Below are 24,553 nucleotides of genomic sequence, written 5' to 3' on the forward strand. Positions count from 1 at the left end.
AATAAAGATGACAGGAAAAAATACGATTGATCTATTTCCTGTTATTCCTCACGTCCATTCATATGTAAATATATGTCTCCCACAGTTCTGCCTCATGCAGAAAAAAAAGTAGCTTTTGAAGAGCTGTCCACGGGAGTGAGGGTCACCGTGTTTTGCAATGCATTTTGCAGTATTGGGACCTGTTTATGATGTGAGCACTCTAGTCAAAGTGGGGGATTGGTAGATTTGGTGGTGCTTATGTTGTCACAGAAATTAATTGCTTACTCTGTAGGTATTAAACCATAAATCAAAATGCTCTAAAACAGCTGGCAATAAGGATATAAGGGGAACTGTGCTTTGAAAAAAGTGAATGAGATCCAAACATTTCATTGTGTTCACTGTGCACCAAATCTTGTATGCGAAAAAAGACGCCCGGACTAGTAAGCATGTTGAAAAATGTGTGTTTTGTAATTAAAGTTAAAAAAGGTCAAAAGAAGCAGAAATTTGCCCCAAAATATCTTTACAATAAACTTTTTATTTGACCATTTATGACTCAAATGTCTTCTAATTAGCAGCCTAGCTGTTCACAATGGGTACTCCTGCAAGCCTCTAGCAGCAGCCAATAGTTTTCAGACAGGATTAGGGTTCGAATTTCCCACACTCTGTTTACTGATGTGACGTCGTGTGCGCATTGTGTACGTGAATAGGGAGTATGCAGTTTAATTTTTTGGCCACAGGTGGCAGTAGCGATTTAAAATTCAATTTTCTGCGTTGGCAGCTTTAAAGGTGGGGTCTTGAGTTTTCACTCAGAAATAAACTCTTAAGAAACACTGGATGCATACACATTTCACTGTTCATGTGTGGTGGTGATCCCCAGCCTGTATTTTGCCATTTTGTTGTGTTTTGCCATAAGAGGGACATTTCTGGGCGGACAGTTAATGTTTACCCCTTCAGCCAATCACAGAGCAGGGGGGGGGGGGGGGTTGGGGGCGTGTCCCTGTTGCGCAATGTTGACGAGAAGAGTGGGGTGTTGAGCCCTGGAATGAGTCGGATTTGAATTGTTTATTTACAAACACAAACGGTCAAAACTTAAGACCCCACCTTTAATTGCTTCGAAAAAACAAAAATTTTCTCCCAACATGTTTTCCCTTCTAAAAATCTGCTAGTAAGAAAGAAAAACAAACAAAAACCCATATCTCAAATGCAGGTGAATACAGCTCTGTTATTTTAGTAATCGCAGTACAAGGAACTATGGTAACAGCTACGACTACACTGAGCTTGAACGAGGGCGGAATTGATTGTTAAATTGGTCACTGTGCAATGCAGTACATTACAAGTGGATGTAATAGTGTGCAAGGGAGGGGTGCGCTGGCAAAACAGAGAGCGAGTGGCAGAGAGAGGACCAAGACGACATCTGTGCGTCTTGCTGGATTTTACCTGAGAACTGTCACCACGTCATACTGAGCGCTGCCACTGCAAGCGATGGTAAGGTGCTCATTTTTGCTCCTATGCTTACATATTTTCCTCTACTGAGAGTAGATTTTAAGACCAATGTTACTTTTAATTTACAGTATCATAATTGTACATAATTGTTATTTAATGAATGGAAACAAACATTCCACTCTGTTGTATACTTTTGCTTAGCGATTGTGCTATTCTGAAATGTCTTACCGTCTAATTTGAATCCCATCAAAAATAGAATATGCGTGTTGCCTGATCTCTCATTTTTCTAATTTTCTTTAAACAATGGTACGCATCTTACAAATCTGCCAGTAAAATTATGAGCACAACTGTAAAGAGGCATTGGCATTCACATATACAGAAAAAGTCTTCAGCAAACAATATTGGCATGTTTTTGAACTGTTGGAGGAAGGTTGAGTAGTCACAGATAATCCACAAAAGCACAGGGGAGATTTGCACTGCACACTCCCTACAGAAAAGCCTTCAAATCCATTACTTTATCACAACTGGGCAGCAGAGCAACCAAACTAAACAGTCACAAAATACGAAGGGAAAAAAAGAGGCTTCAAAATCCATTAAAATAAATAATTAAATCCAACGCCGTGGGTGCAGCATCTTTCTTATGTCAACTCAACACATGTTTGACCTGTGAAAATATATCCGCTTAAAGCCACGGCTGGCTGGAATATATCCCACGGGTGGTCACTGGGCTTTGTACGCCACGTTGAGAGGCGAGAGCCCAGCTAGCTTGACAGCTAACAGGCTTCCGGGGCATCATCCCTTCGCTTGGGAATTTCAACAAATGACACTAAGCCATTCTGTAAATTGTGGCATCAAGGAAATGTACAATTTAAAGGTGTGTCCAAACTCGGTCCTCGAGGGTCTGGCTGAGTCCTACAGGTTTTGGATGTTTCCCTTCTCCAACACACCTGAAGCTTATCAGCAAGCTCTGCATAAGACTGATAACGATCCTGTGCATAGGAACAAGTGTGTTGGAACTGGGAAACAGTCAAAGCCTGCAGGACTCCGGTCCTCGAGGACCAAGTTTGGACGCCACTGGTGTATGACTACCTAGCAGCTAGTTAACCGCCTAGGTCCTAATAGTTTTACAATTTTAATTGTAGTTATTTCGTTTTAAAACAAAAATTTAGTTTGTTTCATTAATTTTTTTTAGAGTGGGTTTGGCCAGCGCCCCCGCTAAACGGTTAAAAAAAATGGATGGATGGATAATTTTAGTATTAGATAATTTTTTTATTTATTTATGGCGTATAGAGTGCTGTAAATTTCACATTAACTTTGAAAACTTATGTATGAAATAAATTGACTAATTTGAAAACGAAGGAGTTAGTTAGTTAGTTAGTTAATTAGTTAGTTAGTTAATTAGTTAGTAAGTTAGTTTTCAGTTTTTTATTTAAAAAAAAAAAGCACTCCTTTTTATTTTATTTTATTTTGTTCATGATGTTTTTTAAATTTAAATTTTTGTTTGTTTTTCTGTAACGGCCAAGTTAAAAGAACTGTTGATAAATTGCAATTGAGGCAAATGACGACACACAAGCTTTTATATAGTGGAGGACTTATGCCAGATACCCAAATGTGTCATTGGGTGCTGTTTTGTTTTTTCCTGATTTATTTTTCTAAGAAAGAAAAATAAATCAGGAAAACTAAAATGATGATAAGCAGCTTACTGTTATATCTTCACAATTGATTACTAGATACAGTAATCTTCAGTCTTTGCACATTGTCAGCAGTTTTGAACATGTATGAGGGATTTAGAAAGTAATCTAAGATTTAGTTTTACAGGGTCTTTAAATATAGCAAAAATATTAAGCCAAATACAAAGTATGAACAAAAGTTTTTGTTGTTTCAAACAGAAATGTGTCTTTAGGATTCTTGATGGTGCCACTGAAGATCAACAGAAGTGACGCTGCAATATTCAAACATGGAGAACTACACGGACGACCTTCAGAATGTCACCCAGCTGGCAAATATCACCAGAATGCCTCTGAACTCTCTAGAAGAGCAAGTGGTAACGATATTCCTGACGCTTCTCATCTGCGGCGTTGGGATTGCTGGAAACATCATGGTGGTGTTGGTTGTGCTGCGGACCAAGCACATGGTGACCCCGACCAATTGCTACCTCGTTAGCCTGGCGGTAGCTGACCTCATTGTGCTTCTGACCGCAGGCCTGCCCAACATCTCCGACGTGGTGGCCTTTTGGATATACGGCTACACGGGATGTTTGTGTATCACTTACCTGCAGTACCTTGGCATCAACGTGTCCTCCTGCTCCATCACCGCCTTTACCATCGAGCGATACATCGCCATTTGTCACTCCATAAAGGCTCAGTTCTTATGCACTGTGTCGCGAGCCAAGAGAATCATTACTGGCGTGTGGGTCTTCACATCGCTCTACTGCATTATGTGGTTCTTTTTGGTGGACATCGATGAAACCGTCTACAGCAACGGCTTGGTGGTTACCTGCGGCTACCGTGTCTCCAGGAGCCTCTACATGCCAATCTACTTCCTGGACTTCACTTTATTCTACGTGATCCCGCTCATGGTGGCCACCGTGCTGTACGGCCTCATCGCCAGGATTCTCTTCATGAGCCCTCTGCCTTCGCATCTCAACGCCAGAGGCTCCGTTCACCGAGGTCGCTCCGGCGACAATACCAAGGCAGTCTCAGCAAGGAAGCAGGTAGAGAACAATATTGGAAATATTACATGAAAAGTAGAGGAACTCCAAGGTGCTGCAAATCAACGCCCCACCATGCTCCTATCTCTCGTGTTAAAGAAGATCTATATATATATATTTTTTTTTAGTATTCAATTTTTGTCTTAATTACATTAAGCAACTCAAGCGCTCTCTATTGGCTGGCTGTTACACACATTATGCAAAATAGGTATCCTCTTTACTAACTTGCTTGCTAGCTTGAACTGAGAAGAACAAAAAGTGAGCTAACAATGGCACAGACTTTTATACTACCAAAACAATGGGGTCTATTTTCAGAGATAGGCATATAAGCTGGAGCATTTTGATTTTTTTGTCGTTTCAAGCCTAGCTTAGCGTTATTGGGAATTTGGCAGATCGCACTGCGCCATTCTGGGTGATGATTTGGTGGTTGAAAGTGGACTAAACTTTAGACCAGCAGAAAGCGTAGATGGTCTATCACCATTTTATTGAATTTGATTGAGGTGCAGGCAGACAGATTCTGAGATCCGCGGATATGTATGGTGAATTTTATCGTATTTCATTTATAAATATGACAGCAACGTGCGTGGAACACAACTCACAGCAGTGATCCTGGCCAAATTTTAATTCCTGCTTTTGCAATGTCAAACATCAAAGGGAATAAGACGAGCGTTTTACATTAGCCGTAAATCTAATCATCTGTGTCCATGCCCACAACGGCACAAATACACATTTCTAACTGCGTTCGGCTACGAAAACTACCAAAATAAAACTCCAACAAATAGACCACGTTTTGCGCTAGTCTTGCACTGGCACGAAGAGAGAACCCATTGTATTCCCATAGCTTTGCTTACTCTGTGAACTGATGACAAAAAAAAAAAGCTAAATTAGCAAAAATGATTAAGCAAATGCAAAAAAATTACACTCAACCGTTAGGGTATCTCACTTTTTTATTTATTTATTTTCAGATTAGACAGTAATTCTCTTAAATAAGGCCAGTGATGGAAAATAACGAAACAGTTACATTAACGTCGTTTATGCTCCCTGGTTCACGTTCGTCCACATTACTGCTCAATCAGACAAATTAAAAGCTCAACTTTGTTTGACTTTACTTCTTGCCATTATCATTCGCAGAAGTTGAAAAAAGTGACGAGACCAAAATACAAAGAATGGAAAGTAAATATCTTCTCAAATGTATGGTTTTGATTATTATGGCGTGGAATATAGAGAGTAGAATCTCTGTCATCCTGCTTTCTTTAATATTGGTGGACTGACATCATTCATGTTAAAGGGACACTTGACTTGACTCATTGAGTCACTTTCAACAGTAAGAAGATAATATTTTGTGTATAATTAATGTGATAACTTCAATATTTTTTATGAACAATTAATACCTTTCAAAACTAATTTTCCCACTTTTCTCGACTGACGATGGCATCACCTGTGCTGAGGAAACAGGTAACGGCCAATAATGAATGGCTCAGTTTGTGGACCAAACCCAGAAAACAGGTGAGCCGTGGTTGGTCGGTACCTATTTCCTCAGTACAGGTGATTTCATGTTCAAGAAGAAAAAAAAATGATTTTAAAGTTTTTAATTGTTGTTTTATGGAAAACACTACTTCACTTTTATATTTTTATGCAGGATCGTGAGTGATCGGCGGTAACAATGAATACACAGAGACTGATATACTGTGCTAGAACAAATGTGCTCTTTATTCCCCGCAAACAGCAATCAACACACTTCAACGCTAAGCAGCATAATATGATCATCATCAACGCTTACCTTGACACTAGACCAGAGAGCCGACGGTCCGGGTAGAACGAGCTGCAAAACGGCTGGGCGATCGTACGTATCCCACAGCTGACTCTACCCACACCGTGTGCCGCTACATCTTTTATTCGTTAACAAAAAGTTGTGAGCGTGAGAAACCGGGCTGGCCAAGCCCCTCTCCCAGGCACCCTCGAAAACATGTTTCCGAAGCAGGGAGGACTATAGTATAAACAAGGAAGAGTTCCCAGGTTGATTCCGCCCTTTATTCACAAATTGTTGGGCATCTGGATTCGTACAACAGTTCAGGACAACAACATATCCTTATATGAGAGGTTACATGAGGACATATCAAACCATGGTTATTTTCCCTTCAATTGTTCGTAAAAAATAATGAAGTCATCAAATTAGTTCTAGACAAAATATTAACTTTTAACTTCTGAAAATGGCTCAATGAGTCAAGTATTGCTTTAACATAAACATTCATGCAATATATTATACATATACTGTAGATGTATTTCTGCCTTTCCTCTTTTGTGCATACTGCTACAGATAACAAAGATGCTGGCTGCCGTGGTCATCCTCTTCGCCCTACTTTGGATGCCTTACCGCACGCTCGTCGTGGTCAATTCCTTTTTTGACCCCCCGTACCACAACACGTGGTTCCTGCTCTTCTGCAGGATGTGCATCTACACCAACAGCGCCATCAACCCCATCATTTATAACCTCATGTCCCAGAAGTTTCGAGCAGCGTTCAAGAAGCTCTGCAAGTGCACCCGTCGACACAAAGAGCAGCCGATGGAGTACAACGTGCCCATGTATTACAGCGTGGTAAAGGATTCCTCCCACGAGAGCAACGAGCCCATAACAGAGCAAGAGGAGGTTAGAGAAAGGACAATCAAGAGGTTCAATTCAGCAGAGGATGACACTTAATTAAGACTTTGTATGCATTTACAATTACAAATGAAACACATTTGATGCGGACAACAACTGTCGTCTTCTGCTTTGTAAGTATAAAGAGATTCCAATATGAATTGTATTTTATTTATATCATTTACTGTGACAACTTGACAACATATATTACGTATACATACCATCAATATTCAGGTTAAGGATGGTTTCTGAAACATTTGTTGCTCCCATAAACAAATGATGAATATTTAGACATGAACCATTGGAGTGGAAGGCAATCTTCAAGTGCCCACTTAACAAAGGGAATCCGTGATCGCACTCGCCTACTTAACATCATTCACAAGTGGAGATCTTTTTGCATTTTCTTATAAACATACTTTGCGTGCATCAATCTCCTACATGGACGCCAGTGAGTCTGTTTGAGCTTCAGCCATGTCAAAGCTTGTGTGGGCCTCTCCTAAGCTGAATTTACAGAGAATGAGATGAGCCGCTTTCATTGGCTGGGAAGCAAGTCAGCTGTGTTCACGCCCACAATGGTGGAAACGCACTTTTCTTACTGTGCCCGTCTACAAAAATAACAAAAGAAAGAAAACCACACCGATGACCACAGTTAAGCTGTGCTTTGTGATAGACTTGTACTAGGAACAAAAATGTGTCTCTTTGCATCCAATTTGGACAATAGTTGGGTTTCCTTGCACCCATTTTTATTCGAATTTTAAAGAAATGCGAAATAAAACTGAATGGGAACGCCAGAAATTCTAAAAGTGTTCACGCTGGGAAAAGGTGGATTTTGAAGCGTATTTAACCCTGGAGAACCCACGGGGTCAAATTTGGCCCCTATAAATTCTGCTACTCAAATAACAAAGACCTTCTTTTTTTTTCCAGCAGTGATTTTGTCCCTGTGTTCTTGTTTCCATCGGCCAAAGTGTGTTTGTACATTCAAAATCTAGTTCTAAAATGCAACAAATAAAACAAAAAAATTATATTGTCCAATGTAGCTGTGTATTTGATTGATTATTTTCTTCAATTCTAAATAGTTTACTGACAGTTTTTGTTATTCAGATTTTTCGAAATGATACCCCTAAATCCCAAAAGGGTCAAATTTCGCCCTAATCCTAAATTAGAGAATAAAGGGTTAAAATTGAAAAAAACATATATTTTGGTGTTCAGTGAACTTATAGCAGTCATTTAATGTATAATTCATAATTTTCCAAAGAAGAAAAGGGTTCTTGGGTTCTCCAGGGTTAAAAAAGAAAAATGCTAATTTTGGCAACGGAAACAGGTTTCGCGAATAACCGCTGGCAAGATCGGATACACGTCATACGTTTTGACGGGATATCACATCACACTCACATTTGTAGGTCCAAAACAATGTCGGACGATAAAGTAAGGTATGTTTGGAGGGACGACAAAACAGAAATCTTTTTGCCATTAATTAAAGAAGCGAATATTAATGCTATTTTAGATGGAAAACAGCAAAGAAATGCTACGGTTTATTAAGAATTACGGTACAAAAGCAAACTCATATGATTGTTGCTTCCTGGTCTTCTTCTTCTTCTTTTAAATTACTGGTGGATCACATCTCATAATGGTGTATACCGCCACCTACAGCGGCTGAGTCCCCTCTCAATATTCACGAAACAAGAACAGATGGAAACGGGCATAAGTCACATGTCCGTTTTGCGCATTTTAAGTAAATTCTGGTTTTGTGTTTTATTGAAACTCTTTATTGTCATCACTGTATGTTTAGTATAATTCTATCTGCTTTATTAGACACTGGTGGTATTATAATGGAAATGTGCGAGTAATTTCAAATGCAAAAACATACTAAAGTTCATTATAATTCGACAAAGATAAACAGCATCTGATACAAGAGGTGATGGTTTCTTTATCTTTTGAAGTGTCCTCAAGAGAGCCAAATAATGTGGTGTATATAGTACTGATAATATAATCTACTGTCCAAGAGGAAGTCTGTGTGTGTTGCTCAACTACAAGTGCCCTTCAGGTGCTCAGGATGCAGGTGTGCATTGCATCCAAAGCTTTTAGAGAGCTATATACAACATACTGTATTGCATAACTCATCTTCACAAAGACCATTAAAAATACAGGTAAAAAGAAAATCATATTTCATACGCCTTCAATAAGCATATTGGAAAGATTAAACTGCAACATTAGATTGTCTCACATTTGTTATCACATGTTATATTTGCAATGAATGAATCTGTATAGAGAGTGGAATGAGTGGAATATGAATGGAATGGTCTCTTATGGATTTCCCCATAGGTGTTAAGGGCCTGTACGATACATACTATCGAGTTGCACAAATAGTAGTGTGTCATTTTGACATAAAACAATAAAGTGGACCAATAATTGGTGTTCTATTTACAGAGCATATTTCATTTCTATTTACAAACAAAAGTATATAGCCTAATTGTGCCTGCTCAAGAATTCCCTCGCCATGTAAATAATGTTTTAATAATTCATTACACACATGGTTGCAGGAACACAACTTCATGTAACGATACGAAATAAAAGTATATCGTATCGTATGTCAGGCTGCTGTGAAATTATACTGACAATTATAACGACTGGGCCGTATTGTTTGAAAAGTCAAATGTATTATACAGTATAGAGCAATCTTGTACTTCTATTGAAGTTGTGAAGTGTTCATAAATTGCACATAAGGAGTTTTCTCTCTCTCTCTCTCCCTCTCTCTCCCTCTCTCTCGCTCTCTCTCTCTCTCTCTCTTACACACACACACACAAACACACACACTTTTAAGAGTATGTACATTGTCTATAAAAAAAAAAAAGTCTACACACCACTGCTCAAATGCCATTTTTTAAATCTAAAAAATAAGGCCAAGATGAATCATTTGAAGCCTTTTTTTCTTTCTTTCTTTATTTTTTTCTTTCTTTCTGTCTTTTTATTTTTTATTTTTTATACCAATAATGTAACCTATAACATGTACAAACACCTTGTTTACAAATACGGTGGCGGGGGGGGGGGGGGGGGGGGGTGATCCATCTAAACCTGTATACTGACAAATATATCTCGGAAGCTACCTTTCCGCATATAAAGTTTTTATTATTACAAGTCAGTGTACCATCGAAGTGATTTTGAAAGCTTTCAATTTTAGATTCAATGACCCCATATTGCTACTTAAATGTCAAATTTCTTTCTTTTACATCTATAAATAATTGAACTATTTCTATTGTTTTTCAGTGCATTTGAAGGCCATGTCGCTCATTCAACACGACTCAATTTAATTTCATATTCATGCTGGCATTTCACTTTTTTTGTTTGCCAGCACTGCATACTAAGTGAAGTGGGAAACAATGGCCATGTGTGTTTAGCCATTATGCTTCCAATCCACACACAATCAGTAGGCTATTACTCAGAATGTATTGCTCGTGAACCTTGTAAAACCTTCAACATCTCAATTGCCATTCAGGGAGCCATCACATCCCACGGCAGAATACAGAGTGAAAATACCTGTCATAATCTTTAGTATTTGTTTTTTATAATCTTTCTCATGGAGTCATCAGAACTGATTAGCATAGCATGCCTGATTGAGTATGTTGAGAGCTTGCTGCTATGAGACCTCCTGCACGTTTATCCTGAGATGTGCATTTGATGGGTGAATAAAAGGTGTAATCGACTGAATATCTGCTGCATGTGTGTGTGTTGGTGTGTAACTTTATTTCATTGTTGTGATAAGATCCAACCCAGTGGTGGTATGCTAAAATGGCACTCTACTATTTTGGTGCTTCACTAGGAAACTAAAGGGAGAATTATTTAAATTAGCCCAACTGTAACCTGATAATAGGGCCAAAACCTGAACAAGACACATTCATGACGCAGGAAGCACACACAAAAATTAGAGTTGTGCTTTTTAGGTTTTTATCCTCTGTGAAGAACAACTAATATTACTGCAGCTTCCTGAGGTGCTAATGACCGTCTCTATGTAGCTACAGTATATTCATAGGTGGTTTGCTCAGAATACACTGCACAGGTAATAAAAGAGATTGGCAGTCTGGGTCATCTTGGATGTCACATCAATTGAAAGGTGTATAATCCAGCACTGTTATGCTTTTAAAAGGGCAGTACTGGTGAAGCTGATGTACGTTGTTAAGGCTTCATTTAGTCACTGTGCAAAGGTTCCGTTCAGATTTTGGAGTACTACAGCAAATATTTCGACATTGATTGGTATTTATGACCTCTTACTTCGCTCTGCTTCCTGGCCCAAATAGAGCTGTTTACCCACCTTAGTTACCGTTGCTGAGTCTGACAAGCTTTCAACGTGACACTTTCACCGTCACCCTTGTGAGGAAAAGCGGCCAAGAAAATGGATGGATGGATGGACTTTCACCGTCTGCACTACCTGGAGAAATAGAATCACGTTACTGTAAAAAGTCTCAGCGGTACAGAAGCAGGCAGATGTGTATGCAGTATGCATTTGAGGGTCACATCCAAAAGAGATTGTGTTAAACTAATCATAATAGAAGCTAACCAACGGGGTTGGGGGGGTTACTTTTAAAATGTAATCCATTACAGTTACAAGTTAGCTGCTAAAAAATGTAGTTAGTAACGTAATCCAAGTACCATAATATTAAAGTAATGTAATTGGATTGCTTTTGGATTACTCCAATATTGAGTATTCTCATGAAGACAAAATAAAAATAAATATCACCACAATATATATTCTATACAATGTGCCCCTGCTATTTGCGGGTGATGGGGACCCGGGCAGCCTACAAATAGCAAAAAATCATTGTGTACTTAAAAAGCATGTAGGGTATTGATTGATTGATTGATTGATTGATTGATTGATTGATTGAAGCCCATATGCTGTTTTCGAACTGTCAATGAAAGCAATCACACCTCACTGTTAGATAGATAGATAGATAGATAGATAGATAGATAGATAGATAGATAGATAGATAGATAGATAGATAGATAGATACAGTCATCCAATGAGGATGACGATGTGTGACATCAACTTTTATCCCAGTCACATTATGGTTGTAGGCTAGCGGGCTAGCTAGCAAGAAGCTACAGCGCGTAGCATGCCGCTGGACTCTCAGCTCAAACTTTCGCTCCGACTTCGTTCCAGTGAATACCGGTCGCCATTGCCTCTTCCCGTCCGTAAAGCTTTTTCAAACTGCCCTCGTGTGGAGGACACGACTAGTTAGAGGTGGGAACGAACCCACCTCCCCGACATCTAGCAACGGTCCCACTCGCGCGGGGCGTGCACACGCTCTCTTTTGCGCCGTCCTACTAGGTTGCTGAGCAAATGTCGCCTGATGATGGAGACAGAGAAAACCATGTTCATGGACAACAGTGTTAGCTCTCTATTTACACTACACATTTTCTAAAGCCAGTATAAACATTGCAACCAGTCCAGGACCACCTGGTTAAGCACGTTAGCTTAGCCACAAACTTACCTTGGAGCAGGCGTGTCTGTTGATTTTTGAGGGACTCAAACGTCTATGCAGACAACTAAAAAGCTGTATTCAAAGCCTACATTAGCAAGTGGTTTTGGAGAAATAACAAGATTTCACTTTAGACTACCTTCTCTGGGTAATTCGATGTTTGTTTCAGGTATCATTTGGACAACCGTGTGGCATCAGCATTTGACAGCTTTAACAAATTGCAGTTTTTTTAGTAAGCACTTTCCCTTGCCTATGGCTTACCAATTGACATTGAAGTAGCGTTGCACATAATTCTGTAAATAATAAAAGCTTTTTAGAAGTCACACTGCTCTGAATCAAAAAAACAATTTACACTATCCATGGTAAGTTTCTCAAAACAGATCAGATAAGGAAAAAAAATTGCAAAGCCTAAGCTGCCAAATGCTCACGGCTGAAGGATGTGTATATAGTAACTTTTGGGACACACTGTATGCAAACTTGAAAAAAAAAAAGTGAAATAAAATGTGTGATGCCAAGAAACGCTGCGCTACGATTCGCAGTCTGCATTTCAGGTTTGGCGGATCAATACAAATCGTAAAATATAGTCAAGCGCATGTTTTGCGTATTTTTTCGATAATCATGTAAATTTTTGGTGTACATTCTAAGCTACATAATAAGAAAGAGGACAAAACAGGGATACATGTTTTATTAATATTCCATTCAAAACACTGAAAGTGATCACACACGCATTCACTAAAAGCCAGACAGGAAAAACAAAACAAACAAAACACACACAAACACACAAAAATATTACATCATATCCATATTTTTTGTTTGAGAATGTAATGAGTAACGACATTATATCATATTAGCCAACATACTGGACAGCATATTCAGAAGCTTTATTGATTCATACAGACAGCTAAATTCTTGGATGTAATATTTACTTTCTCGTCAAGTTAGATTCTTATACAGTACAACTGTACAATCTAAAACCTTGAGTGAGACATCAACATCACCCAGCTTTCATTTATAGTCTTAGATCAATTTGATCACTGTGTCAATATGTTTGGCTTTTATTGGGCCTTCAAAGCACTCAGGTGGAAAACATATTTATTTACCGCGCTAAATGGTCACCGAAGATCAATACTGATGACTCTGCAACCCCAAACGTCACAAATAATTGTGCACACAAAAGTCTTGGCAATCGATTGATTGCGTGCGTTCATATTTGAAGGTGCAACAGGTCCAGTGATTGCAGGCAGCAGCAGAGATTGTGTAATGGATGTTTGTGTAGGGTTCAATAAAGATGCTTTAGATGTTTTGTTTTCCAGAATTTATTCACTAAGTGGAACATTAGAACAGAACAGGACACAGCTTGTCTTCCCTGTTGTCATCTGCACATCCGCTTCCCTCGACGAGCAGCGTCACAATGTGCACACACACATTTATTTTCCAAGATCTAACATTCATTGTTACAAAAAGAAAAGTTACATTATACATGTTAGATTCATTTATACAGAGTTTAATTAAAAAATCTGTATTTGTATATTTTGTTTCAACCGCCGAAGGAACAAAACCCAATAAATGGGAATACAATGCCACCTATTGGCTAAAGCGAGACTGTGCGCACTGGGTAGAGTATACAATAAGTAACGGCAATTATAACAATGACTCATTGATATAAATGTCATTGACAATGACAATAAAATAAAAACATACCTGTGGAAGACAAATCAGGCCACAATTTGTCTTCCTAGTTGTCATATGCACGCCTGCTTCCTAAACATTATCATCCGTATTTACAGAGCCAAACAAATGCCTGCTCAGCGTTAGTCACGTGACAAAAAGTAAAACGCATCACAACGGGGTGGGGGGAGTGACGTAAATGGCCAAGGAAGTCCAAAAGGCAGAACGGAAGCAGCATATGCAGAAATGACAAATAAAATTGTCTCATTGAGATTAAATTCAAAAGTATAGGATCAACCAAAAGAGTGGCCATGGCAAGAAGCAACGACCAAATTACGTCCAGAAAATTTGGTCTTTCAGGTATAATAGGAAGCAGATGTGTTCTCCAAATTTGAATACAAACCTCTGTCTACTTTGTTCAAAGACGCCACATCAACACTGATCTCAAAAGTACACCAACAGCAGTTTGAAGCTCAATAACCCCTGATAGTGCGTTTGAAGTGCATGAGGAGTTACTAAATTTGTATCCTCCAAAAACATGGATTTAAACGCTTAATAGTGGTACAAGTGTGTATCGTGACTTCTTTAACGAGCAGCTGTTGTGACGGATGTCTGGGACGAACTTGGCTGCCCTATACTGCAGTGTTGTAAACGTGAGAGCCCATTAATTTGGGGATCACGAATGACATGCGGGGCAAACATATTAAAATCTTTGCATGAGATCAATTTTGTTGAAATGTGGCCCCCGCCCAAAAAAAGTATTTGAATTTAAGAAAGGTTGCAACAAACACAGCAAAATATATAATCCGAAAAAAATTATGGCGATGAAAGGGGCTCAAAGAGTAATCAGCTTGAACTAATCATGTGCTTTTGTCCATCTGATTGATTAGTTAAAAACAGTCCCACCCATCTGCAAGCACAGATATAATGGCCTGTCAACAATAGCTGTAAGCACAGTTGGGCCGGAGCAGCGAGTCCACCCATTTTGACAGGGTGTCACTCTACCTGTTGTCTTCCAGAGGAGGATCTCATTTACTTTGACCCGAAGTGCAGCTTGGGTAAGACACTTGATTCATGTTACACATGACCAAATGCAACCATTACTTGTATACTAATTTCCCTTTGCTCCAGTAAACCTGCATCATTCGGTCTTAAGTATGGGGAATGAGCATTCCAAGAACAAAGATCCGAGCAAGGTAAAATGACAGAAATGTAGAAAATTCGCCTTTCATAGTAAAGTTATTAGCTTTATTATTATTTATTATTATAATAATAATGTATTTTATTCATAGGCATAGTATTCTTATATTCTAGTACTTCCCCAGGAATATATGCCTCTATATTTAACTTTACAAAATTGTTGTCTTGGCAATTTGTATTTATTTATTTATTTAATTTATTGTTCCATATGATATGTTCATAGATCAATCAGTGTGATAACCATGGAGTACCGAATGGCCTGGCAGTAAACATCACAGCCAATGGATTAGACACGGATGGTGAGTTTTTCATATTAAGATTATGAACTAATCACAACTGTCTATCACTGTTTAGCTGGGATTTTGAAACATGATTTTCCAATAGAACAAAAATGGAAATGAAACACTTATTCCATGGTCAAACTGTACCAAAAGTTTTATATTTATTAAATGTACAGTGTAATACTCAAATATTTTACTTGTCATACAAATGTAAAAATAGGTTACCAGTACCAGTTAATATTTAAGCATAAAAACAAAACATTAATGAAGAAAGTGGAGTGCAAACTGAATCGAACTCACATAATATTTTAAACATTCCTCACCGTCAAACGTGTAAAATGAATCATACTTAATAGTAAATAGAATATGTGTGTGATCTTACCTAATGGTAAATCCCTTTAATAGTCCGTTTCAAATTCTCCTTCACACTCCTTACTTGAGACTGATATTTCTTTTTGATAAAAGTCAAACGAAAATGCAAAACAACATTTTATTACATGATGTGCAGGCTATGAAACTCATTTCCCCCAAAAAACCTTTTGCTGAATTCCGTGTTGTCAAGGTTGTTCAATTGTCGCATTTCTATCGTATTTGTAATTGTAACGTTATTTGTCCTTTTTCCCCCTTACTTTTCAAAACACCAAAACACATGATCTATCTTTCAGCCTTCCACGTCCAGGATGAATTTGTCCTTTGGACTTTTTAATACTGGGTAAACAGTGACTGTTTCTTGTAGCCTCTATTGTGAACTATAGGCGTAGTCTCTAAATGGACTATTTAATCTGTCATGGTGCAGTTAGTGTCCCTGCAGATAGAATCACTCAGTGAGATGATGTTGACATACTGGTGATCAAGCTAATCTCGTCTTCTTAGGTAGACCAGCCCATGTTTACTTCATGGAGCACTGTCCACATTGATCATTTCAAAGGATGGCTACAGTATGCATTTGTAATGCTATTGCTGATTTAATCAGTTTTGGACAGCATTTTTTTTTTAAAGAATAGGGTGTGACAGTTCACTGTTGACTAAAATCAATCAAATTTACAATCCACAACATTTGGAGAAATGCAAAAACACAATGAGACTGATTTGCTAAAATTCCAAAGAGCATGGTTGCTAAATTGTGTGTTCTCTCTAAAACGGTGGTGTCAAAATCTGGTCCTTGAGGACCTGAGTCCTGCATGTTTTCGAGGTTTCCCAACGTTCAACACAGCTGATTCATATTTACGCTCATCGGCAAGCTCTGTAGGAGCCTGATTATTATCCTGATCATTGAATCAGGTGTGTTGGAGTAGAGAAACCTCGAAAAAAAAAACATGCAGGACTCAGTCAGGACCTCGAGGACCGAATCTTGACACATGTGCTCTAAAAGATTGTGTGCGCTATTGGTGGTCGAGTTGCAGGTAACCTTGTGATCTTTCACGAAGATCCAAAATAGTGGGTGGGCGCTAAATTATGCCACCTCTCATTTTGCTTACGCTACGCTAGCACTGCTTTCCGTGCTGGTATGCACCTGCATTTCAGACATTTAAAGACATAAATCTACCATTATAGTTCCTTAGAGAGGTTTTATAAATCACACTGCGCGTTATTTGTATATACTCCTCCCAAATGACGCAAAATGAACTGTATGTCAATATTGTCTGTTTGGTAGACAAAGATCCGAGGTGCGCCGGTTAGTAGATCGGCTTCCACATGTGTTTGTGTGGAAATGAAGTTTGTGTCTGTTTTTGCAAGGGCAAACCTTAGGTCAATTTGGTCCAGTCTTGGGATTCTCAATAATGTTATATTATCTTTGTTGTTAGGTCTATTATGTTCATGAAAGACGTTAATCTTCAATATTTTTAAAAGCACTATAGGTATGTCAAAGACAAATTAATTTAAAAAAAAAAAATTCCACTTGGGTAAACATTTTTGAAATGCCAGACGCAAGAATTATTCAGTCATTCAAAGGAGACACGCCATATTACCCATGACAAATCTCCTTTCAACTCTGCGTTAAAACGTAACTCAACATCAAATCAATTTATTTATTTTTTTAGCTGATAAACTGTGTACGTCTAGTAATGCTGTCTACATGTACATTTTAGTGCATGTCCGTTGAAAGCTTAAAATTGGGGCAAAAACCGTCTGTGTGGCGCCATCTTCAGGCTAAACATTAGGATAAACACAATTTGGCTGTTTGTCCTCTCATTGGACGAGCACGGACTATCGACATCATCTCCGTGAAACTGATTTATTCGTTTTTCAACCCACTGGCTCAATCTGAGCCTGAGTTGGAATAGCAACGTTTTGCAAGCATCTTTATATCGACTTTCAGGTTAGATATCCATTAGCATAGCATTTTATAGCATAGCTTGTTATTTCAATCGTAGTTTTCATTGCTGCTGTCAATCACAGCCGGACCACGCCCAAACCTCAACCCCACTCACAAACAACGGTCCTCCAGGGCCCCCTTTGAGTGCCGTTTTCAAATATTAGTGAGGTGTGGAGCGAAATCCTGGTTGGGGGGTGGGTTACACTTTAACCCTGTAAATGTATTGTCAACACAGGATGGACAGCCATGTCCAATTCCCACACATCACATTAGGTAAATCAAATTTATCAAACTCAAATAAATCAGGAGTTCAGGAACTTAACGGATGGATGACTACATCATTGATGTTGACCCGCCCTGATTTGGATGTTTTCATTTGACTTTCGTTTTCTTCTTTTTAGCTAAAAGTTTGAACCCAAACCAACAAATCGGCAAGGCTGCATTAAATTCTACCACAGAATCTGACTATGTGATGGTGCAATCAGACAATCAGCATGTCGAAACCATAGTTGCTTCCGAAAAGCCGTCTGTCACCTCGCAGACTGAAGAGCCTGAGAAACACAAAGAAAAAGTGCAACTTTTTGACAAAATTTTCAAAAAGAAAGAAGAACCAGAGGCACCAGTTGATGCAGAGAGAGTCGCTGAAGAAGAGGTCCAGCAGAATATTGCAAGTGTTGCAAGTCTTCCTGCTTCTGACACACAGATGGTAAGTATTTTCACTTTTAGGGTTAGGGTAGGGGGGGGTTATGGAGATGTTGGTTAGACTGTAATGGATTGGGATTATTTTTGGGTCAGGGTTGAGGCCACCACGTTCGTTTTGAGCTGGGTTGAGAAAACAGCTCTGAGTGAAAGGTTTGGGCCAGGGATATAGATCAAGCAAGTGTTCCAATACTTTTGTTATTTATGTAGAAATAAGGCGCTCTTTATTTAATCCCTGAGTGGGGGGATTTAAAAAACTCATTCTGTGGACATCAATTGCTATTTGTTATGTACAGTAAGTAAAACAGCCAACATTTGACCTAATAATGAGTTTTCATCATTAACAACATGCCTGGGTTCGTTGAAGAACTCGAAATTGTCCACAGGTGTGAAATGATTTTTGTCTATATTAGTGCTGTCCAAGTTGATTAATCACAAAAAATTATCGCATTAATCATGTGTTAACGCAGATTAATCGCACTATTAATTCTGACCACAGATTATCCCATTAATTTGACAGAGGATGGTTACATTGAAGGTAGCGCAGGTTGTGTTTAAGCAATAAACATAACTACATGCATTAAAGTAAAGCATTTAATAAAAATTTTGCATATGACATTCAGAATATGTGTTCATTAAATGTTGAAATAATTAACATATAACAGATGCTCTTCAAATGTGGATGGCAAAAAATGTTGATAAGCTTTTAATTGAGTGATTAATTGTGAATAATCAAAATTCTAAAATATGATTAATCTGATTCACTCTTTTAATGTCAAACGTTTTCCAAAAAACGTGTGTGCTATGACTACATAAGCGTGGTGAATACCATATGAAAGATTGGATTCCATATTTTCACCCGAAAAAAAATTAATTCTTTAGTAATCACCATTTGAAAATAGACAATATGAGTGACATCAAGCAAAAATAGAAAAAATAAGGAGAAAACAAACTTTTTTTGTGAAAAGATCAATTTTCTGCACAACTGTGACTTTGACACAAATATTTTTTGTTTAGTGAATTAGATATAATGTGACAAACGCTTTGATCATTCACGTCATCCTTGAAAACATTCTATTTCCTAAAATCTGCCATGTTTTCATGTAATTTGATACATGGGAGCCCACTGAAAAGAAATACAATGTTGCCCTCTGCTGGCCATAGTGCTGCACAAGACGTTGCACTGCGTATTTAGAAAAAAAAACAAAATCATAGTTAACGTCAATTAACGTTTTTGGCGGCATTCATCGGGATTTTAGTATACGTCATTAAACGTTTTTGGCGGTAAAAGAGTTAAAAAATTTAACCGTTTAAACTCTAGTTTATATGTGCCCTGCCTGCTATTTACTGGCGGCCACGGTGTACCCCGCCTCTAGCCTAAATTACTGTCACTATGCTATGCCCTAATTCACCTTTGATCTAATGAGGAGAAAGAATTTATGCTTTAGCTCTCATTTGTCTTCAATAATCTGCCTTGGAAATCACCTACATAAACTGTATATAAATCTGTGGCATCTTCTCCTTTGAGGTTGCGATTTATGCATCAGTATATACACCCGGCTCACACATATGATTACTGTATGTCCCATAGTCGAACACCAAAGTATGAATCTAAATATGAATCTTGATTTTCATGACAAAGGAATCCAGTTCGAGCAGAGAAGATGCAGTCGCCACATCTGCACCCAAAGAGGAGTTGAATTATCTGCATCATCAAGCCGAATCGTCCACTCAGACAGAACAAATATTTGAAGCAGACATTTCGACACAAACAGGAAATGACACGGAGGGAGCATTGACCACCAAGGTCCTGGTGGAAGAGATGGCTGGAACGGATCGAGCTGAAGAACCGAGTGATATTGTAATTGCAGAGGAGGCAGTTGAGGAGACCATGCACGAAAAATCATCCGACAACCAGGCGGGAGGGATCACCATTGGAGAAACCACAGTCGATGCCATTCATGAGGATATTGCGTGCAGGGCTGAGAAGGTGGAGGTGACTAATGAATCTGGAATCCAAAATCCTGAAAAAAGGAGCCTTAATGACTCTCATGAGATTGATCCTGAAATCCCGGTACAATGTAAACCAGTTGAATCCATCACTGAAACAGCTGAAGAGATCAATGTGTCTCAGCTTCAGGATAGACAAGGAGGCTCAACAAATAAAACGCTTCTGAGTGAGACTGCAGCGCCTCAGTTCATCATGCATGCTATCAAAGACAGAAATGACATACCATCAGTTTATGATGAGCCGCCAATCATGATGATGAAAGCAATCTCAGAGGAGGAAGAACATTTCATTCTTGAGAGAACACAGCCAGTCAATGAAAAAGGTATCAATACTGCTCAAGGTGATGAGGACTCGTTAGAAAGGTATGCTGCTAGGCACGAAGAACTGTCAACCATTGATGAGGTTCCTGAACATTATTTTGATGACTGTTCACTAGATGCAGAAGTTTGCACAGACAAACACACTCACAACAAATCTGGCATTCCTGCAGCTTGGAACATAGCTTCGAATGAAATACAAAAGGAAGCAGTTCCTCCCCTCTCTCAGAACCCTGAATCCAGCATTGCCACACCTGCCAGCGACAGCCACTTGAAACTACAAGCAACTAATGACGAGGTCACCTCTGGAGAATCTACACAGAAAGGAACCAAGGCAGTCCTCGGAAGCGTTGGTGAAGATATGCCTGTCCAAGAATCATCTTCTCAATGTGGGGCCACCGAAGCATCTGCGGAAACTGTAGCATACCGCTCGGAGCTGCACATCAAAATCCCTGCAGTCCCAAAACCAGCTGTGGAGGAGACCATCATCCCTATTAAAGACTTACACTCTGAGGAATCTACACAGAAGGCAACTGAAGTAGTGCTAGAAGGTGCTGATGAAGATACACTTCTCAAAGAATTGTCTTCTGAATGTAATACCAAAGCATTTGCGGAAGCTGGGTTCCGTTCACAACTACTCGCTGAAATCTCGGAAGCAACCAAGGATTACAATTTGACCCCTGCTCAAAATAATGCTGAGGAATCCACACAGATTAAAACTGAGACAGAGGCCAAATGTCCCCAACCACTCGATCAAATTTGCAAACCACTTGTAAAGGATGCTAAAGATGAGATTCACTTTGAGGACTTTACTCTGCTAAAACATGGAGCAGTCCTGTGGAATGTTCATGAGATAATGAAATATGAAGCACAAATAACATCTGAAGACTCTTCAACAGAAGATGAAAGTTTCCAGACACTACATGAAATCTGTGAGGAGAGCATCATCCCTGCCAGTGATGAGAGCCATTTAGGGGAAACATCATCTGAAGTTGAAGTCTCTGAATCATCTAAACATGCTTTTGCACGAGCTAAAAGTTACGCGGAAAACCCTGCAATCTCAGATGCGCTCAAAGAAGAAAATGAAAGTCCTTGCAAGGATCAAGGGGTGATGGAGCCTTTTGTTGAAGGGATGTTGGAGAACCTTGAAGTTTGTAAAATCAGGCATACAGAAGAATGGTGTGATTTGCAAGCCAAACCATTAACAAAACAGGAGCTGGATTCATGTAGCTCAGCCGATGACGAACCAGCAGTAGAGAGCAATGTTGTCCAAACTGATGAAACCGATGTTGAAGAGTCTCTGTCCTTGAGTGATATTGAAGTGTTAGAAGCTCCTCTCTTATCTGGTGATCCCTCAGAGGAGAGTATAGGACTACCTGAGAATCAACCCGCAATCCTCAAAACAAATGAAGTCAGAGGAGAAGGAATTCATGAATTAGACAAATGTGATGCTTCTTTAGCGGCTTCAGCATGCTTTCAGGCTGCTGAAGGTGAAACCTCAAAGAATGAAGAACCAGTGATGAAGTCAGAGGCTGAATCACGAGTCGACACAACAGAAATTATGCCTACTGAAGGTTGGTCAGACCAAAACCCGGAACACCAGGAGAACATGGAAGATTTACTTGTGAGGCTGGAATCTTCATGTACAGCTATTGTTGAAGAATCCCCCTACAGACTTGAAGATGTTGAGATATCTTCATCGGGCTACAAGATCATGGTTGTCATTCGAGTAGCTCCATTAGAAGATTAGCAATGAAATACCAAAGCTTTTTTTTTTAACAATAATTTTATTTGCCTCTGTATGTTTTAATTGTTCTATGCACAGGAAAATCGTCAGTGTTGGATTAACAGTAAAAGTGTTAAATCTACGGTAACACTACAAAAGTGTTTATATGTGTCCACACCGCAGCATTGCTGTGTAAAGGCTACACTACACTGAATTGAATGTAAAAGCATTTTGACGATGTCAAGGCACCTATGTTTTTAAATATCTAATTCACCTTGCAATGTTGTAATATTGACAATAAATATTGACAATTCTTTGGAACATTCCTCATGTCAACACACAAGTGAGTTTCTAATCGGTGTTGTCATAAAGCACCTACTGGGATCTTGATTAGAATCTCAGGTTTGAATCTTGGGCCAGGGTCTTTCTGTGTGTATTTCTTCCCGTGATTGAGAATGTTCTCAGTGGTCTACTTCCACTCATAGTCCAAAAAACTAATGTATAAAAATTGAAAAAGTTTATTAGGGTCATGAAGATTCTACATTGTTTACTAAAAAAGATGCTAGCTAGGTTAAAAACTCTTATCTCGTAGTATTGACAAAAACATCAGTCTGTATATATTTTACAGCTGTGATGATTGCATTTGCTTTATAATAATAATAATAATAATAATAATAATAATAATAATAATAAATCAAGCTGATATATCACTTTTAAAGACGCTCAAAGACAAACTTTACAAAAAATTAGATAACATTAAACAATAGTAAGTGTGGGCTAATTGTGAAGAGTTGGTGTCATGGTAGCGGTCAACCACAGAGACAGAACAGCGCCCTCCATGGCGGAATGCAGACAGTTCCCTGACAGGAGGCTACGTGAATGCAGCGGGGTACGGTGAAGAAGTCCAGAGGGCTCCACCAAGAACATTCAAGTGTGAGGAGACGCACAGATGTTCACGGCAGTCCCATGACCTTAACTGGCAACCGCCACAGATGAGTGGCAGAAGTTTGCACAGGCCCCACCCAGATAAGATAAGAGCTAGCAAAGAAAGTGAGCCGGTTGCTAAATGATCTCAGCTGCTTGTCTTATACTGTGTTTTTGTATGCACGGTATAATTATGTCACGGCCACAAATTTGAATTTAGTTGGCATGTCTTACCAAGAGTGTGGCCACAATTATTATTATTTTTTATATATATATTTCATCTCTAGGGCCAGACCCGTCACCAGAGCCCAGGCTTAAGTGACAGACAGCATTAACTTGTCGCATAAATTTGGATAAATTCATGTAGCACTGCCGTGCATCCATCCATTGAATGGGACCTGCTGACAAGTATTATCATTAGACAACATTTACAGTACTTACACGAGTACGTTGACGCCGCAGCCATATTGGATGAGGCAAAGTGAAGCTATTTGTAAAGATGCCTCATTCACTTTCTCCTTGGCGATGTATCATCAAGCCACGCCTGATGAATCGTATTTATTATTTGCCAATTTAATGGTGAATACAATTGCCACATCCAAAATGGCGGATGCGCTGACATTTCGCTTTGATCAGGCCACCTGATTGAACGGTGTTTGCAGCAGAATTAAAAAGAAAGAAGGAAAGCAAAACCCAACCTCATTTTAGATGCCCAAATGATATGTGGCTCCCGTGGTTTCTTTTTTCAAGTGGCTCATTAGTTGCCGACACCAATGTAGTATGTCCCTCCTCACTTGCCGTACGTACGCTGGTCGTGTTCGACAGTGTTCTTGGAACTCCTTATTTACAACTAGGTACCTGTTATACAGACATGACTTGCCACAGTACACAATACCAAAAAAAAACAACAACCTGGCAGCTTCACTTTGAAAAATGTACATGACTCTTGGCATACCAACATTGATGTAGCCCATTCGTCGCGTATAAGCCAGCATACCGAACATTATTTTCAGTTAGGCCAAGATGGCTGCTGCAGATCAATAAAAAAAAAATCACACAACTGTTATTAGCTACTATGGAAAATTTTATAATAATAAAGTTTAAATTTAAAATTTAAAATTTTAGAGATCCATGCCTGAAAACATTTCGGTGGGCGGGCACGGACC

At 39.0% G+C, this 24,553-nt stretch overlaps 1 protein-coding gene and 1 long non-coding RNA gene across 2 annotated transcripts; both read left to right on the forward strand.

Moving 5' to 3' along the window:
- Positions 1-1,375: 1,375 nt before the first annotated feature.
- Positions 1,376-9,829, forward strand: LOC144056376 (thyrotropin-releasing hormone receptor). The gene is made up of 3 exons (XM_077573149.1): positions 1,376-1,464; positions 3,312-4,135; positions 6,450-9,829. Exons 2-3 carry the CDS (start codon positions 3,380-3,382, stop codon positions 6,828-6,830), a joined length of 1,137 nt encoding a protein of 378 aa, XP_077429275.1. The 5' UTR covers positions 1,376-1,464; positions 3,312-3,379; the 3' UTR covers positions 6,831-9,829.
- Positions 9,830-14,132: 4,303 nt separating this feature from the next.
- Positions 14,133-15,105, forward strand: LOC144041262 (uncharacterized). The gene is made up of 3 exons (XR_013290064.1): positions 14,133-14,272; positions 14,803-14,970; positions 15,044-15,105. It is a non-coding gene; the product is annotated as an uncharacterized LOC144041262 (long non-coding RNA).
- Positions 15,106-24,553: the final 9,448 nt, after the last annotated feature.

Source organism: Vanacampus margaritifer, chromosome 1 (genome assembly GCF_051991255.1).
Source record: "Vanacampus margaritifer isolate UIUO_Vmar chromosome 1, RoL_Vmar_1.0, whole genome shotgun sequence".
In the NCBI taxonomy this organism is placed as follows: Eukaryota; Metazoa; Chordata; class Actinopteri; order Syngnathiformes; family Syngnathidae; genus Vanacampus; species Vanacampus margaritifer.

Bases quoted from the DNA above. Each gene is read 5' to 3' on its own strand.
- LOC144056376 (XM_077573149.1), top strand. From the start codon at position 3,380: ATGGAGAACTACACGGACGACCTTCAGAATGTCACCCAGCTGGCAAAT. The intron at 4,136-6,449 runs GTAGAGAACAAT...ATACTGCTACAG, and splicing joins CAGTCTCAGCAAGGAAGCAG to ATAACAAAGATGCTGGCTGC.